Consider the following 17887-nt stretch of genomic DNA (forward strand, 5'->3'; position numbering starts at 1 on the left):
GATGTATTTTCTCTTTCCCCTTTCCATCTCAGTTCCTACTGGCCCATGCCATGACCCGCAGATGGGCTGACGAGTTACTGCTTGTGATCCTGTATATTTTGCTTCTTTTAATAGATGCAGGTGCACACACTACTGAAATGTTTTCCCCAGGAGCCCGCAGTTCTTAATCATCCTATTAAGGTGATTGTGTATTTGCCATAATTTTCACATTAAAATTACCTGCTTTAACTGCACACACAGAGCCATTCAAATTATTTGTTGTGAAAAGCTGATTGAATTTAGCTCTGTTTGTTGTTTACAAATTGTGCCCTGCCTGTTCACAGTTTTAGGGAGCTGCTGAGTCACTGAAGTTGTTGAAGATATTTCAGATATTTTGGGCTGGGGGGGCATGAGCACTATTGCTTACAGCGAGCAGATCTTCAATGCCATGGGGCACCTTGCAGACTAGCACCTAACCTGGTGGCATGCTTGGTCTTCAGTAGGCTATTAGAGTTTTTCTCAGCATTAATGCATGTGTGCATAGAGTCTTCCTACAGCAGCAGCATAATCATAACTGATCTTTAGGTCCCTTCCAACCCAAACCATTCTACGATTCTACAATTCTATAACAGAAATAGCGTCATTGCTAGCTTGGCAGCATCAGCCTCTATGGATAGGACACTGAAGCATTAAGCCATCAAAATAGATATATGTCCTGACTCCTGTCTATGTAGAGCCTGTACATTTTTGTCTTTCCATCCTATGTTCTTCAGCCTTCTGGTCCAACTGGCTGACGTGCATAAAACAAGGGAGCTTCCAGGCAACCGTTTAGTGTCACTTGATGTGCTGTATCTGCTTGCTTTAGATACCTTGCTTGCCTGGACAGAGTGGGTAGATGTGTGCATTGCTCCTGCCTTGGAGCAAAGGGACAAAGACGATGACCTCAGATATCTTCTGGTACTTCTTAAGAATCAGTGATAAGAAAAAGGTATTAGCTACTGCACTGACCATGAAGACCTCTCCTACTCTGTTTGTTTTTTAAATTGTTTAACATGTTTTTATACTGGCGTTTCAAGAATTCTGTTTTTCTGCCTTGCAGAAAGAAATGTGCTTGCATATGGGGTATTTGAATGGCTCTATAAATTTAAGAAGACGTCGCCTATTTAGGAATGCTTCCCGTGAACTTCTACTCAAGAAATACAATACTGTGTTAGAATTAGTCTCAGCTTTTCCAAAATACATTTGTTTCTAACATGCAGATATGTGCATTGTTAAAGCTAATTTAGCTTGTAGAAGTTTGAAAATTGTGCCTTTGCCTTTGAAGCAACATATCAGTGAACTGAAAAAAACCCCTACCAAACACTGCTGTGAACACGGCTGCCACCATCCCCTCTCCTCCCACTTTGTGTTCACAAGAAAAAATTTTATAGAGACAAGCACCGGTGATGCTACTCAGTTTATTTGTACATGAAGTAGTGTTTGCCTGAAGGAATGAAAAACAAGGACACCATTTTCTTGCTCCCAAGTCTCCTCTCTCGCCTCCTCTCCCTCTGGGACATTTTGCACGAGCATACTGCCAGTGTGTTTCTTTCGGGCTTTCTTTTGTTATTTTCTTGCCCTTTACGCTGTTTCTCTCACAGTCATCTGCACCATCACAAACGAGTTACCAGCTTTTGAGAGGTGGCTAGTTGATGAAGGGAGGCAGTTACAGCTGAATTTCAGGGAGGTTTCTGGACAAACCATAATAAATGTACAATGCTGGATGTGCCGGTTAACCACATCAGTCCCCACGTCTCACTGTGACACCTCTCTCTCCTGGGACTGTCACTGTTCTCCGTTTCTCCCTTTTGCCAGCAGAACAACATTACAAAACTTTTTTTCACCAAAACAGGGTGATTTTCAGCAGTGACTTGGACTATGGGTCTGTCTCTGGGAGGCTAATGCTTAATGCTTAAGATATTGTGCATATAACTTAGGGAAGAAGGGGCAAAGGCAATAGGGTACTGTGGGTACCATGATTAAAGTGATTTTCTAAGTACAGAAAATGTTCTGATAAGCTCAGTGTTAATGTTAAACACAAAATTCCTATAAGAAAAGCAGTCTTAGGAAACAACAAGTGAAAACCAAAATATCCTTATGGTAGTACCAGTTCAACGTCTTCAGAATTTCTAGTCTGGCTCATGCAAAGTCATCAGTTCAGCTTAAAAATATTGAAATTAACAGAAAAATATAATTGAGGGCATTGGTAGTGGCCATGGTTTCTCCAGATGCTTGCAAACTTCTGATTTTTGGGTTTCTTCTACAACTCTGAAGACTAGAAATTTATTTCCTTTTAAAAACCAAAAGCTGAGATTCTTCCAGGGAGATCTGTAGTATAAATACAAGTGTTGGCAGCATTTTACCAGAGCTCAGATGACATATTTTTATTAGTAGTTTGTTTACAGCAGCACCCACAATGTGCTGGACCTTTTATAAACAGTCAAGTGGGGATGGGTCACAAATTTTGATGTAGAAAGCATCATACTTTCACAGTAGGAATCCGACAAAAATTAACTCTTGGTGAGCCACGACCACTGTCTTTGAATCGCTGATAAAGAACTCTATCAAATGCAGTGACAAAGCATCTGGGAAATTTTATCTTGATGTTAGTAGGTTTTGCATGGCTTCAATAGATGAGAATTTGTTCTTGTTTCCTCTCTAAAGCCTCTTTACAACCTGACTCAAATATTTCAAGGTAGCATTTTCAGATACAGAAGTCACAGGAGACTGGGGTTTTCTTCAGCAGGGTGGGCTTTTTTTTTTTCTTTTTCCCCTCCTTTTTTTCCTTTTTGGAGGGTTGGGGGGGATGTTAAAACCACTAATTTACATCTTGAGTTCTTAGGCTGCAGCTTCATCACTGAAACAAATTCAATGAGATGTAATCAGGAAAGCTGATAAATACTACAGACTTCTATACTCTGCTCTGATTTTTGCCATAATAAGGCTACATTCGTACAGTTTGGTTTTTCTAATGTCAAACAATTGGCAGCTCTGCAGTGTTGATGCCCCCTGAGGACTGCCTGTCCTCGTAATTGCTTCTGTCTACTGAAAGTAAACATATGAAGTGTATACAGCATGCCCACGCAAGGCACATAAACACACACGCCGGTATTGTTATGGGTCACAGAGACTCATTTCTACTCTATAATTTTTAGCATCCTTATTTGCTCCTTCCTCCCCCTCCAGAGTTATTTTTTTCCCCTTAATAACAGACATTTATTTTATTTTAAATTCGGAATGGGTCATTTAAACGTCCTCAGCAGTTCATGATACTTCTACAGTATCTTTCTAGAAACTCCACACCTCTCTCCAGATTCTCTGCTACGGGACAGTGATGATTCAGAGCTGTGCCTCGCCTGGTATGGGCCAAATACTCTGGACAACAGGAGGTGAAAAGAGCCCAGGCTTGGCTTATTTCACACGTGCTTCACTGTCTGTCCATCTTCCTGCCATGAAAAGGATGTAACACCATTTCTTCCTTCACACCAACCAGGAAATTCATGTCAAAACATAAACTCGTTGAAGGAATGCTTCTTTGACCATCCCATTTCCTACCCTGAGCTTTTACCAGCTCTCTTCCAGGTTCATTGGTGTGAAAAATACTGACTTCTCCTTCCTGCCAGATCCTAAAATTCAAAGTAATTTTCTGTTATTTGAAAAATTACAGCTATCAACATTTGGGGAAAAATAAAATATGCCAGCACCTGCTTCTGAACTCTCTGGTTTGGACTGGAAATCTTCAAATGCCACCATTTCAACAGTTGCTTGTTGGTCATCTCACTGATTGCTTCAAAAACAAGGACTATTTGAAAATACAGGAACAGACAAGTTCAGGGAAGATTTTTCAGGACAAATAAGCGAGTAGAAGCTTTCAACTTGAATTCTCTTTCCCATGCTTCAGCTTTTCTCTGAAAAAGTGGTTATCTCTCTCCCTGCCCCAGCATCATGCTTTTTCTGTTCTCATTTCCCAAACACTGGACCTAAGAAGCTGACAAGTTCCCTGCAGATTACAAGGATGAGTTCCAGGGAAGCTCTATTGATTTATATTTTGTGCAGATCTGGTCATAGTATTTCTTCTCAACCAGCATTCATGGTGCAATTTCAAAAATGGGGAAAGTTTGCTCTTCATTATTGTCCCCAGAGTTGGTACCAGCAAGCCACCAAGCAAGTGGCCAGGTGAAACCCCATCATTCTCAAGGGGTTATTACATCTGATTTTCAGTCTGCTAACAGCAAATCATCCAGCAGTCAAGGAATTAATAATACATCTAAAGAATGTGATAATCTGAAAAGTACTCTTTGGAGACTCATACTGCTTTAAGAATGATAGATTGCTTCCAAAGCCAAGATGGAAATTCATCAATTAATTTGTATGAACACTTTCATTAGGAAGAAACTGATTTTATAATGCTGGGTTTCCTCCAAATCATGTATGTACTGCACATCTCTTAATGCTGAAGGTGGCATGATTATTGACAATATAGTATCATCAGTACTCAAATTTACAGTGACCCAGAGTCATTAAACTGAGCCTTGATGACCTTATTAGGGCAGAAGAGGTATAAAGTGTGCAAGATAACACTGCTCTGAAATTGCAGTAAAACCAGATACCATATGTCTCTGAAGAATAACTATCAAAGTTCTAACACTCAAGCAACATATTTTAGCACTTTAAAATGACAATATAGCAACAAACAATAGAAAAAACATTTAGAATTAAACTGAATAGGTAGATTTAACACCTTACACTTTGTTTCTGGTGAAGCTGTTGACTTGACGGTCTTGGTCCTTCAGTGCACCCGTAGGGGATTGAGGCGTTACCAGAAGCCATTATGTTCCTTACAGTGGCTCTGGTTCCTTAGCCAAATATAGAAAACCAAGCTTTTGCATTTAGGCAGGTACAGGGTAGATCAGAGAAGCAGAGTGTGTTTTTCCATCCACTTCCCACTTCTTTTCCAGATGATACTGTAAATCTACCAGTTCTGCTTGTGAGAGCCTGATCTAACCTTGGAGACACCAGGAGCTGATTAGCAAGCTGGGTTAGAGCTGTGGCGTGCCAGGAGGAGACAACCAAATTAATGATTCCATTCACCTGTGAGTTAGAGGGCTCACAAAACTATAATAAATAGGACTGTGATTTTAACACCTTTTACATTAAAAAAACCCTGAGGCCATGTAATCAGATCCAGATCTTTGTGGTCAGAAATAGATCACAAATTTAAATCTCCCTGGTCTATTCAAGTGAGATTATGCTGCCATTGATCCTTATTAACCTAGGTATTGAATTTCTGTCGCATCTAAACCACAAAAAGTAATTCCATTTTTCATATTTTTACTTGCTGACAATAAGGCTGGCTGAATTTTGTTAGATCTTTAAATGATGCTTTGCCCTGAATGCTCTTTTTTGTTGCTCTTGGGATAGTACAGAGTTAACAAGAATGATTGTGCTGTTGACATAAGCGGTGTATTGAATTCTAGAAAGCAGCTTCTGCAAATGAAGTGAGAGTTAATGACTAGAACAATTAAAATATCAGGTGGTTGATATTACTTCATATAATATTAGGTGGGAATTGTTACTAACTGCTTTCTCTAAACCACATCAGTATTTCAGAATATACAGTATGGATTTAGAATGGAAAAGAGAAAGCTTTCTGTTCCTAATTTGTGATTTGGTATTACTATTCATAAGTATTATTTCAAAGATGCAGAGCAGGTTTTTTGCTTGCAAAAAGCAAAAAGTTGTTTTAGGCAGTTTTTTTGTTTGTTTGTTTTGTTTGGTTTGGTTTGGTTTTATTTTGCATCTCTTTCTCATGGAACAGCCCATTCCGTATATATATTTTTATCACAAGCCTGGTTGGGCTCCCTCCATACGGGGACTGACCAAGCTGCCATGCTTGAAGCTACATCCTGGGTCTCTATATTTCTATATTTCTTTAGATCTGCATATGTCCTATTCCCTATACTTTTTTCTGGCCTTGAAAGCCACTGTGTACGTTGATGCTGTACCCTCTGAGACAGCATCTTTCAGCTGCTTTTATCCCCAGTCTACAATGGACATTGCAATTCCTCAGTATGGAGTGAAGGGAAGGATGATTTATTATTTAAGCCACTGAGGAAAAGTGCTCATATTCATATGGAATTCATAGGTGTTGCAAAACAACTTTAAATACAGCTGTAACTTCTTAATAAATCTAAATGCAAAGCATTCCTTATGGAGCTATCACTTCATCTTATTTTTTTTCCAATATTCACTCTTCATCAGTCCTTCAACTTTATCTATGTCCTGATCACGAAAAATAGAGCTTTCTAAATTGCCCACACCTTCTCTTAGTATAGTATTAAACTAAAAGAGTAGACATTTGCAGAGCAGTGCAATGCTTTGTAGTATTTTGCTGAAAAAACCCCACTTTCAGAAGTGCTGCTGCACCTTGAGAGCCCAAATGTTATCTCCAGGTGCGATGCTGGCACTCCGGCCATGCTCCGATGACCTTCACAGATGAAGGTTGGACCTTCATCTGGGAGCCTGGCTAACAGGGAGAGGTCAGTGCTTGAAAGGTCTCTGAAGATCAGTTCAGTAGAGTCAAGCAAAGCCGCCTGAGCAGAAAACTGTGCAGGATATTGCTTAATCCAGCCCCTGCAAACCACCAGGCACAGGGGAGGGGAAGAAGGATTTGACCTCTCTGATCCTGGCACTATAGCAGATGAATAAAGGCACTCACATAACTGAAGAGGCAGATTAAGTATGTAAACATGCAGCTATAAAGTACCTTTATGTTCACTGCCTAAACTTTTTTCATGGGCTTTCCAAAATCCCATTCTTGGCATTTTTTTACTGATAAATGCATTCATTTCAGGTAGTTATGAGTTGAAATGTTATACCAAAAATTGTCCAGTCAATACAGCCCTTCTGAGATTTATGAAGGGCATAAAAATGTCCTTTTTCTGCCAAATGAGCAAGGAACAGATAATGAGCATGAAAGTACTGTTTCAGGTTTTGATGTGAAGCAGTAATCCAAATCGCCATCAAAATAAAATTGAGTAACTTGTCGGGTTAAGAGACGAGATAAGCTACCCCAACAACTCATCAACAAACTCATCCTGCAAATCTGAATGTGAACTTGGTGGGTTTGTAAGTCTCACCTAGACTTAAACTGGCTATGCATGCTGTAAAATGGTGATTGTATCAGCGGAAGATGGCAGAGAATGGTTATTTAGTGACTTACTGTTGCAGGGACAAGATTGCATTCACCGTGATGGCTTCATTGAACATAAATTCTGTGGCTCAAAAATCATATTGTAGTGTTACAGTGACATACAAAAAGGTCATCTCAAGCTAAATGACCTTTAAAAAGAAATTAAAGACTAGTAAGCACATTAGACTAAGTGTATAGATGTGATTGAAAATTGGAAAATTAAGGAAATACCAGAATAAAGACCTAAAACTTCTATAAGTTAATCACCTGAAGCCAAAAAGCATTCATAACCATTTATTAAGGACTGAAAAGGACTGAGAAAACTGCTTGCCACTACAATAGCACAAAGAAGCAGAGGCAAAAGAGGGACTGAAATTATCCAAGAAATCAACTGTAAAAATCACTGACCCTCTTTCCACATATGCAACTGCTCCAGTAAGAAAGGAAAAAGACATTTGGAAAGTTGTATCCTCTTTGTGAGTATGAAATAGAGCTTCTTTGGGCTCCTGCCAGACAGTTGGTAGGTGTACACAGAGCTGTTTGTCCTGCCGTGTTTCTATGCCGGCGTAGCAGTGTACTGCAGCAGGAGGTGATGCTACCACAGTTTATACAACTTGTATGTGCTTTTATACTTTCTCCCTCAGGCTAATGGTATTATGACTGAATTCACACAGAGACTGATTACAGAGATAAATGGTAAAGAGGCACATTTGCCTCCAAACTCAGGCATTTTCAGACCCATAGTAAATATACTATATGTCAATTTTTAAAGGTTAAGTAGTGAAAGTCATTGGTGTGAAACTGCTTGTACCCTATTTTAAGTTAACTCATCTCTGCTCCAGTGTTTCTCAAAAAGGTCAACCACCTACCACAGCATGATAAAAGAGGCAGGTAAATCTGGCTGAATAACTCCATCACTGACTGCCGAAGTCCACACTTTGGGAACATGTTCCATATTCACTGAAAATAACGAGCTGAAGTTAGAGGAAAAAACCACAACTATACATGGATAAAAGAAGGGAAAGTAGTTGGTGACAGAAGCTGAAAATATGTGACAGGGTTAAAATATCCAATGAAAAATTGCATTTCTTCACCAGCATAGTCGATAAATTCATTTACATTCATTTTTATCAGTGTGTTTTACTCACACAGAGCTCAACCTCCTGGTAAAAGGGATACTCAGATACTCCGAACAGGCTTCTGGTGGCAGCAGATTAAATTTGGGTTAGAAATTATGAAGATTCACTACACTTATACCAATATGTGTAAGTAGATATAGTTTTATTAGATACAGTTTTATTGGCTTCAGCATTCCCGAGCTGATTTGCGGATACTGAGATCTGTCTTTAAGAGGTTAGTGTATTTGTAGTTACTAAGATGGATGAGAAAAACTGGGATACGGGGTAATAAAAATTATTATAATTAAACAGATAAAAAATGAATAGCTGGATAGCATGACATAGCTAGTCAAGGAGAAGCCAGCCAGCTCCCACTGTATTTTATGATTGTCAGAGCTGTGCATGGGAGCAGATGACTGATGGCTGGTATTATCAAGGAGAGTGGAATGTGTCCTGTTTTAACCTTTTATTTGTTTAACCTTTACTGTGTGGGTGAGATTGTGCAGCTGAATTTCTTATTACTTGGAAGGGATTGTATTTTTTTCTTTTGTATCAGGGATGATCAAAGCTTAGCAAAGTCTTCGTATAAGTAGCTGTTAAAATAGATCTGTAATTATAAAAGGAGCGTATCCATCCTCAAGTTTTATTTCTTGTCATTTCTGCAGGGTTGCCTGTTTTCCTACAACACTAAAAGGAAAAGAGATTAAAAGCACAGAATTTTGAAAAAATTACCTGTTCTAAAGATGTGGAAAAGTTAGATAAATAGAAAACACTGGCATCCAGATTTAGTGGTTTGTGGTTTGGATGTATCTAAAGGTTAAATAGCAGTGCTATGTATTTCGAAGAACATGAACATTTTAACTCCTGAGTGTGTAACTATAGCAGTAAATAGGGCACATGTCAGTTCAGCATTATTATATTCAGGGCAGGCATAAGCACCTTATCTCAGCACGAGATATTCACATGTCTGAAGTTCCTAGTAAAACTCCTTTGAATTTGAGTGTTTTCCAGTGTAAAGGTACTGGACAATCAAAAAATAATTGCACAGAGAAGTATGCTTGACAGCTGTGAGGCCATTTATTTAGTAATGCCTGGACTAAAATGGAGTAAGGCCACCTGCATCAGTCATAGTTCTGCTGTGCCCAAGTGCGTGTAAGCACTAGTCACGGCCAGTAAAGAGCAAGGCCACTGTCTTCAGCATCTGACGTTACTGAGGTCTTCAGCAATCAGAGTCCATCTAATTTTATCTAACAGACATCAAAGAATTTCCCATCAGATCTGCTTCTTGCTATCAAATAAAAAATAACTTCTTGTTCAGATAACCTCATACCTGTGAACAAAGCATCGGGACCTTGAGGTTTGTAAAGTAAATCTCAAACCAGCCTGAAACACAATTTCAAGGTAGAAAGAACTGACCTGCCAGGACTAAGATAGTGGTTTCCGTCTTCAATCCGATTATCAGAGTGATTTAAATTTGGCTGGTTAGCTCCTCCTTTGCCTGTGCATGCCAACCACCCCCAGCAAGGTGACTGGGTAGATTTCCTGGGACTCCAGAGAGAAGCCAGCTAAGAAACTCCATCAGTTCATAAAACAAAAAAATAGCGTATGGCCCTGCTCTATTGTGGTGGTAACAAAACCTACATGTGCCAATGAACAAGCCAAATTAAACTGCTAACAAATTGTCTGCTGTCATTACTCCACATTCCAAAATTATTTCACATCGCTACCTGCACAACACATCATTAATCCTTTCTCAGCTGCTAAAAAACCCCGTCTTAACAATTTGCTCTTATATTTGCTATACAAGAATATATGGCATATAGAATGTTGTAAGGGTGGTAAATAGAGTGAAATAAGTAAAATATAATTCCAAATGCTAATGTAATGATTGGATTGTTTGTTTACCTCTATTACTTAATTTAAATGATGCTGACTGGGAGCTGGAGTTCCACAATTTCAGTTATAGAAAAATATGTATGCACTCTTCTATTTTCTTTGAGCCCTTGCTGCCAAATACATTGCTTTTATTTAAGGGTATCTGCAGAACAAGCATGGGCTGGAATTGTCCAGGAAATTTAAGAATACGACTGTTTATTATGCAAGGGTTCATGATTATATTATTCATTCTGCAATCTTTTGCCTTTTATGTGTTTACAAGATTCGCTGACAAGAAAAAAAGATTTAATACGGATGCCACGTGGTATTTTTACAGTAAGTTTTCTACTCGCACTTTATTTTTCCTCAGTTTTGAATGATACTTTGGTGAATGTCTCTTCCAAGAATCATATCAAATAGACAAAAACTGTAATAGCAATTAAAATGTTTTAAACAGAACTGTATTTGGAAGTGGAGGCCGCAGTCTTTCTGTCAAGCATATTAAGAGATGTTTATTTAGCCACAGACTTTTTACTGCCTAAAATCATACAGCTGGCCCTTCATTTGGTATAATTAAGGTCATAACATTGAAGCTAACAGAGCAAAGTCATTTTTGACCAGCTGATACTTTGTCCAGTGTTTATTTAGTTCATTCTTTCCTAGATATGATCTGCATCTTTCCCGAATCTCAATCCTGTCCTGCTGTACAATTTTGTTACTTAAAAGCCAATAATAAAGCACAAATCCTGCTCTCATAGAGAAGTAAGGCCAGAAAAGCAGCAGCAGCCGCAGTGGCAAGATGAGCAGACCGCGCATAGGAATACAAAATCCCTTGCACATCATGGAAGACGGTGGCACAAGGTGTTCGTGAGCACAAAAGGCACTTAGAGGCAGGCCAAAAATGAAGAAAAAAGATGATATCAGTGGATTTGTGAACTATGTCAGTGACCAAGCCTCTCCTCTCATACACGTGATCCGTATCCACAAGAAAAGCTTTGTTTCAAGTCCTTGTCCCAGGTTAGAGAGCGGGTGCCATGCCACAGTGCTGCAGTGGTCCTTATCCCACGCCCTTTTCATTAGGTTTAGTGCATGGAGTAAAAACGCAGCCTTAAAAAGCCAGAGGAGAAAACACTCCTGGCATTAAACTCTGGAATCACAAGACATCCTTAAATAGAAACAACCCAAGCAGGAAAGCTAAGGTGGGTTGTTCACTTCAGGTTTTTTTCCCCAAATATTATGGTGCTTGTCAAAAGGTAGACTTTCAGGGAAAGGGGGACTGAAAATTTGACACAAATTTTAATGATATTCACCAGAAGTTGTCCCTTCTCAGCTTTCCTCCCATATGAGAAGAAAATGTAAAGCATGTCAAAACTTTCTTGAATTGCAAAAATATACCAATCTTATACTTTAGAAACAACATTTTTCAGTTTTTCATTCAAAACAACACTTCCCCTCCTTTATAAGTATCTCTTCTTTTTTTTTTTTTTTTGCTTTTTTCTATTTTTAAAGAAAACAGATTTGGAAAGGATTAAATAACCCAACAAGCAAAAAATTTCCTTCTAGGTTAACTCAAAACATCTTTCTACATTCTTTTCCTGCCTCTCCCCCCCACAACCTGGGGCTTATTTTGGTTCGACTTGAATTTTGTTTCTGAATTTTCACCAAACTGAAAAACCCCACTATCCATCCAGCTCCACTAACAGAAAGGCCGCGTGCAGAGAAATATGTATGAAGAGACGGGCTATGTAACTCTCACTACGACTACAGCCAGGCTGACAGAAGCAGAGCTCGTGGATGCCGCGGGCTGCCGGGCTGAGGTCTATCGCTGCTGCTGCCACTGCCGAGCCCTCTGCCTGAGCTGCCGGATGGACAGGCTGATGGGCTGCTTCCCAAACTTCTTCATGATCTCCTTGATTCTTGCCAGGTTGGTTTTGGAGATGGTGAAGTCGCACTGGGTAGCTCCCATGTCGTAGCCGACTTCGCAGGTCTTGGTGGCGGCCATGTAGCCCTCCGCTTTCACGCCCACCACGTATTCCCCTGGGTTGAGAAGACGCCAGTAATCCCCATCGGCTCCTGGTAGGAAAAGAGATAGTTTTCAGGACAGTGGCCCTTTCTCCTCAAGGACATTCTTGTTTATGAGAATACAGAAATGTCTGCATGTGGATAAGAGGAGAGCACAGGTAGCAGCCCTGCATCTTCGCACCAGGAGGGTGTCAATGAGGTTGCCCCACATCACACGTACTCCCCCTTGTCCTGCCAACCCTACAGGAAAGCACACTTCAAACGTATTTTCCAAATGATGAGAAAAGGACTATGGGCTTCAACCTGGCCTAAGATTTCTGTCAGTTGAAGTCAAAAAGATCCTGAGGCAAAGGGTCACCTTGTAATGGTTGGTGAGTCCTGAGGGGTATAAAAGACCTTCCCCAAAATAATTCTACCTAACCAATCAAGAGAAGCTCCAGTGGGGTACCCACATCGCACTCACAGTCCTGGCCAGACCGCCTGGACACGCACGTTTTAATGCTATTTAGTATGCAAAGCATGTGAATGCGTAACGTCCACTCACTTAGAGATCTAAGTAAATACCCCCTTCCATAAAATCTTACATTGAGTTTTATTACACTGATTTTGGTACAAACTGTAATTCGTCAGGGTACTTAACCGCTTGCTTACCTGTAAGTGTATGAAGAGAGATCCTGGAATCATCTAAACTACTCATGCATAAAGCAAGATATATTTTAACACCTCGTTGAATCAGGACTTTATGTTTTCTTCTTTTTTCCCACATATCATCTCAGGATACCCATACGTACATAAGGATGGGTTTAGACTTCTTTTAAAATATTATTTTAACTAGCAAGTGTGCTTAGCTGTGGACTGAAAAAGGTGAAACACTAATATCTAAAATTAGTTTTGCACTCTACCCTGGGAAAACCCACTGTGGAATGAAAGTGCATATTTAAATATGCAATTCTATGTATAAACAGAAATGCAACATCTCTTGTATGAAGAGGGGTTGGTTTTTTAAACAGTGGTAAGAACCGACAACCTTACTATCACTAGCCTTGAGTCGCTTGCAACGTAGTGTATTGCAAAAACTAAAGATGGTTTGGATAAAAATATTACATTTGGGAAAAGATCAGACTAGCTAGCCTCTGCTAAGAGAAATATGATTTTAATTTAGGGCTTGGTAAAATAGTCAATATGTTTGCAAACAGCAAGTGTGAGCAAAAGACCGATATCAGCTATACCCTGATACTGCAGTCTCTGAATGCAAATGTGAAATTGTGTGCAAGAAGCACACCCGGTCAGGTTTGTTCTTGCACACCAGCTTGCTTAGGTTTTTCTTTCAGCCAGTTTCACCCCGCTTGGGGTGGTGATTGAGGTCCAGATTTTCTATTTCTCAGGACTCGGGCACTTTTAAGAAGGGCTCTCTGAGAAGCTCTTTATTCCATTCTCCCTTGCTATTGCGTCCATTGGCACCTTAACCAAAACACAAAACATAAAGCTGCCCAGGTTTCTTGAATCTATCCCTAAGGGCTCATTTTTAGTTGTAAATGCTCTGGCGATACTACAGGGCTGGCAAAAGGCTGTGGATCACCCTGTGCATGGCTGTGAACGTGTCCCTGCCCAGAGGTTGGCTTTAGCCCCTGGCCTTCAAAACTGACCCGATTTTTCTGACACATTTAACAGGCAGTTCATCACAACCCTGCACACAAAGCCAGAAAAAAAATCTACAGATTCACACACCACTGGGAAATTATTACAAAGCTGCATATTAAACTGTTAGCAGGATGCGCTTTACCTCCTTTCCATTTACAAGCAAGTAGACGTTAGTATTTCTGTCAGCTGTCATTGACCAGAATTTAATACCAGACTAAAAGGTTTTTTTTTCAAAATCAGATTAAATGCAGTAGGTAAAAAATTTCAGAGCAGATGGCAAGAAAAAACACAATTAATAAATTTAGTAAATAATAGGTTTCCTAAAAGAATAGGCTTCAGTGGGAGCAGGCTGGAGGCAGACTATCTCCTCCTATTGGGTCTGGAAAAGAATTGCCATGTCTGCTTAGATAAAATAACAATGCATAAAAATTCGAAGAGTATTATTACAAATTAAACGTGTCAGATGACTCCATAAACACTTCAATTAAGAGGAACACTCTTTGAGCCTGATAGGACAGACCTTTGTTACAATTAAGTGTCATATTTACACTTAAATGTGCAAAATTTTACTAATTTAAATACATTATAAAAATCTATCCTAATGCTTTGTTACCTACAAAAGACTCTCCAGGAAAGCTAGCCATAGTGCTGCACACCCAATGCATGTAACAAGTAAAGCTTCACTTTTCTCTACTGAAAAAGCAGCCAGCAATGAAGGTGTAGAGTTATAACACCAGAATTATGCTTAGCTTAGACTGATGTTATTAAATATTACCAAATGCTATTTCAAAATCTTTGGGTTTCATTACGTAATGTATACTGAGATCATACGAAACTTACCAAAACATTCATTAAGATTTCTCTGAACATTGTGTGAAATTAAATTAATTATGCTTGATTGCAAAAATCACACAGAAATGTGCATCTTTCTTTGGACTCTGGCACAGGCTGTGATAAAGAAGTGTTTCACTAGAAGGAATCTACATTTCTTCATCAAGAATTACTTTGAGATTTCCAAAATGTGCCGTTACAGAAAGCAACCCACAAAACTGCCTTTGCACCATGGGGAAAAAAGGTGTCCAGTTGCAGCTGGTCATCCAATTGATCAGCTCTTTTCCAAAGGTTATCTCATAGCGCACAGTCCACCTCTAACCGTAACAACATGTAATCACTCAGACTTAATCAATAGTTACATCTGCATCAAGAGAAAATGGAATAATTTTCCACAAAGCCCTTACTTTCAAATCAATGACATCAATTAGCCTATTAATATTGTTAGCTTAGTGTCAGCAACGCTGTCTTCCCATAACATATATTGTACATCCAAGAGAAAGTAAAAAAAAAAAAAGTGTTTTCCATGTACTTCTTTTAGTCCACAAGAAGAAGCAGAGAAATTTTCTCAAACGTTATTAGAAGGCCTTTACAGACAACTTTTGTCTGGCTTTACAGGGTAGTTGATCACATTAATGTATTGAAGAAATAGTAGATACCTTACAGCCTAGCTCACTTTAAATAAAAGTTACACGGATAGACATAGTGCCCATAATTCTTCTCCTGCTTGGCTTATTTTTATATCAAGGCAACTCAGAGGTTTAAATGGATACATTTTTCATTTAAAAAGGTATAAATGAAAGAAGACTGCTGACATCTTGCCTTCTTTCTCTGGAGTTATACATGTCACTTAACTGTTTGGCTCCAACATAAATTCTCTAGTTTCAAAGACTAATAAGACATACATTGTTATCTGTATAATATAAAACAAGATACAACTTTTATGTTCCCATCTACAAAGCAATTCCCAAACAGAGTGTCAGCTTAAACATCTCATTAAAAAGAATAAGTGCTTTTATTTTTACTAACAAGCACAGCTGGCCTTGAGCCATAGAAGCTCAGCTCTAAGTCTAAATGTAAATAGCCGCAAGATTCCCTGAGCGTTACAAGGTGGATTCTGGAATCTTGCACGTTTATTACATGTGCCACTGGGACTTCTTTCTGTATGCACGTTTGCTGTCTTTAAACTGTTGATTTTTCTTTCATCTGGCAATCCAGTGTACTGAGAGCTGGAGATTAATCACCTATTGCATTTACTCAGCCTCAACCAGAGCAATATATTAATTCTGTTAACAGAGTAATACAACCTACAGTTTATGGCAGCCGTTCAAGACTGCCAAGACTTCCAAGACAAGGAAAAACAACTGATTACTTTAATTCCCGCTATCATTTCCCAGTGGTCCCCTTTTGAAATATTTAAGGCAGAATCATTATTGCCTAATTAAATATCTGTCATTCAATGGTTTCTTTTACAACAGAGACACAGTAGCACTGAAATAAAATTAATCATAAACTAAGTTAGATATTCCAAGATTTATTATTGGCTCAGATAATCTACTGTAGCAAACATTAAAGATTTGGAAGTCTCTTATCTAAAGCTCTATGATATTCCATAGCCTGAAATCAGTTTCTGTGTCATACTGTACCTCAGTGGCAAAGCACGTGAAAGTGGCAGCAAACAAAAGGCCCAGAATGCCAGTCAGGATGTAAAAAATACAGAAAATTAGTGTTCCTTTTTCTAATATTGAACCAAATCTAGAGTACGCAACAATACGATTTGTCTGATTATTCACCGTGATGCTACTTTTCATAAACATCCAACAGAAACCTTGTTAACCTCCTGCAACCAGCACTTCGAGTGCAATCACTGAAGTCTCCTGCTGACATCTTGTTTTGCTCTTTCTTTCCACATGCTCCTTTCCTTGCTATATCCCCTCTGTCGTTTCTCCATTTAGGATGACTGTGTGTCTCAAATCACGGTACAGTACCTACACAAACACAACGATCACTGGACGCTATCCTGCCTGCTACCTGCCAACAAAAATTTTCAGGTATTACAATGAAACTTGTAATTGGCTAGTGTCTTTTTACAGCAGTTCTTTATTTAGTGCCATAACTACTTTCCAGGCCATCAAATAGGCTTGGAGTTTACTCTGAGTACACATACCTGGGTCTGGGTATAGATCAAGACTGTGCTAACAAGGCAAATAGCCATTTGTGTGGGTTTTTTTAAACTATACACATTGAAAAGTAATTCTCTGGGCTGAAGTTCACCCCTGTAAAGTAGTGTCTCTACTGAGTCCCATTAAACGATCTTTTATAAAGCTGTGACATTTTGCAGGAGACTCTTCAGGTTGTGAAACTCCCCCTTCCCTGCAACAGCTGTTTCTCCTCTGGACACAGCTCTAAATCACATCTCCAACACATTCACAGTCTTATAACTGTTAACAGCCAGAGGAACGCTCTTCGCCCAACAAGGCATCACCTACACCCTTGTTTTTCGGTGCTATAATTATTCTGGGTTAGATTTGCACTGCCTTTACATGAGAACAGGAGCAATAAGAGTTCTTTAGACACAGCCTTACTCAGGCTATTGATTTTGGGCAGATAAAAGGCTATTTGCTCAATACTTTAAAAGAGGTGGAAAGAAGAAGAGGGGTAGAGAGGAAAGCCATAGTTCTGTTCTTGTCTACGCAGCTGTACCATGGAAAGAAGTGACTCCCTCCACATGTGCCACTCCTTCTGCAACACTCTCCTTGGACTGCATACTATCTGCTGGCTTTTCTCAGAAAAGAGACCTGTATTTTGTTTTTAAACCATAAAACTGTTCATTTGCACTGATGGTTTTGGTTTTGTGTTTTCTTTTTTACCTGTGCGAATGTCATGGTTAACACCTTCTACTGAAATAACAGCATTTGGGATTCCCTTTCCATGCACATCTTTTACTATGCCTTTGATGCCCCGATGGACCTATTTGAGAGAATAAACAAACAGATATATATTGCACAGCAATGAACAGTACTATCATTAGGAAGATACAACAAATCATTAATTCCATATGTGAATGAAATGTATTCTATTCCTACTTTATGGTTCACGCAATTTTAAATATCATTATTAACCCAGTATCAGCCTTCCAGGCATTAGCTACTTCTGAAGCAGCTTACAAATTCTGTCAGGATTCCTGAGA

The 17887-nt window shown here is 39.2% G+C and overlaps 1 protein-coding gene across 1 annotated transcript in view; it reads right to left on the reverse strand.

The window, feature by feature from the left end:
- Positions 1–12022: 12022 nt before the first annotated feature.
- The window catches only part of CPXM2 (carboxypeptidase X, M14 family member 2), a 77066-nt gene continuing 71201 nt past the window's right edge, over positions 12023–17887 (reverse strand). Inside the window, exons 12-13 of the mRNA XM_009811029.2 lie at positions 17568–17667; positions 12023–12276 (exon numbers count right to left, since the gene is read on the reverse strand). Of these exons, the coding sequence (XP_009809331.2) occupies positions 12023–12276; positions 17568–17667 (354 nt within the window). The remainder of the gene's footprint in view (positions 12277–17567; positions 17668–17887) is intronic.

Source organism: Gavia stellata, chromosome 9, assembly GCF_030936135.1.
Source record: "Gavia stellata isolate bGavSte3 chromosome 9, bGavSte3.hap2, whole genome shotgun sequence".
Taxonomy (NCBI): domain Eukaryota; kingdom Metazoa; phylum Chordata; class Aves; order Gaviiformes; family Gaviidae; genus Gavia; species Gavia stellata.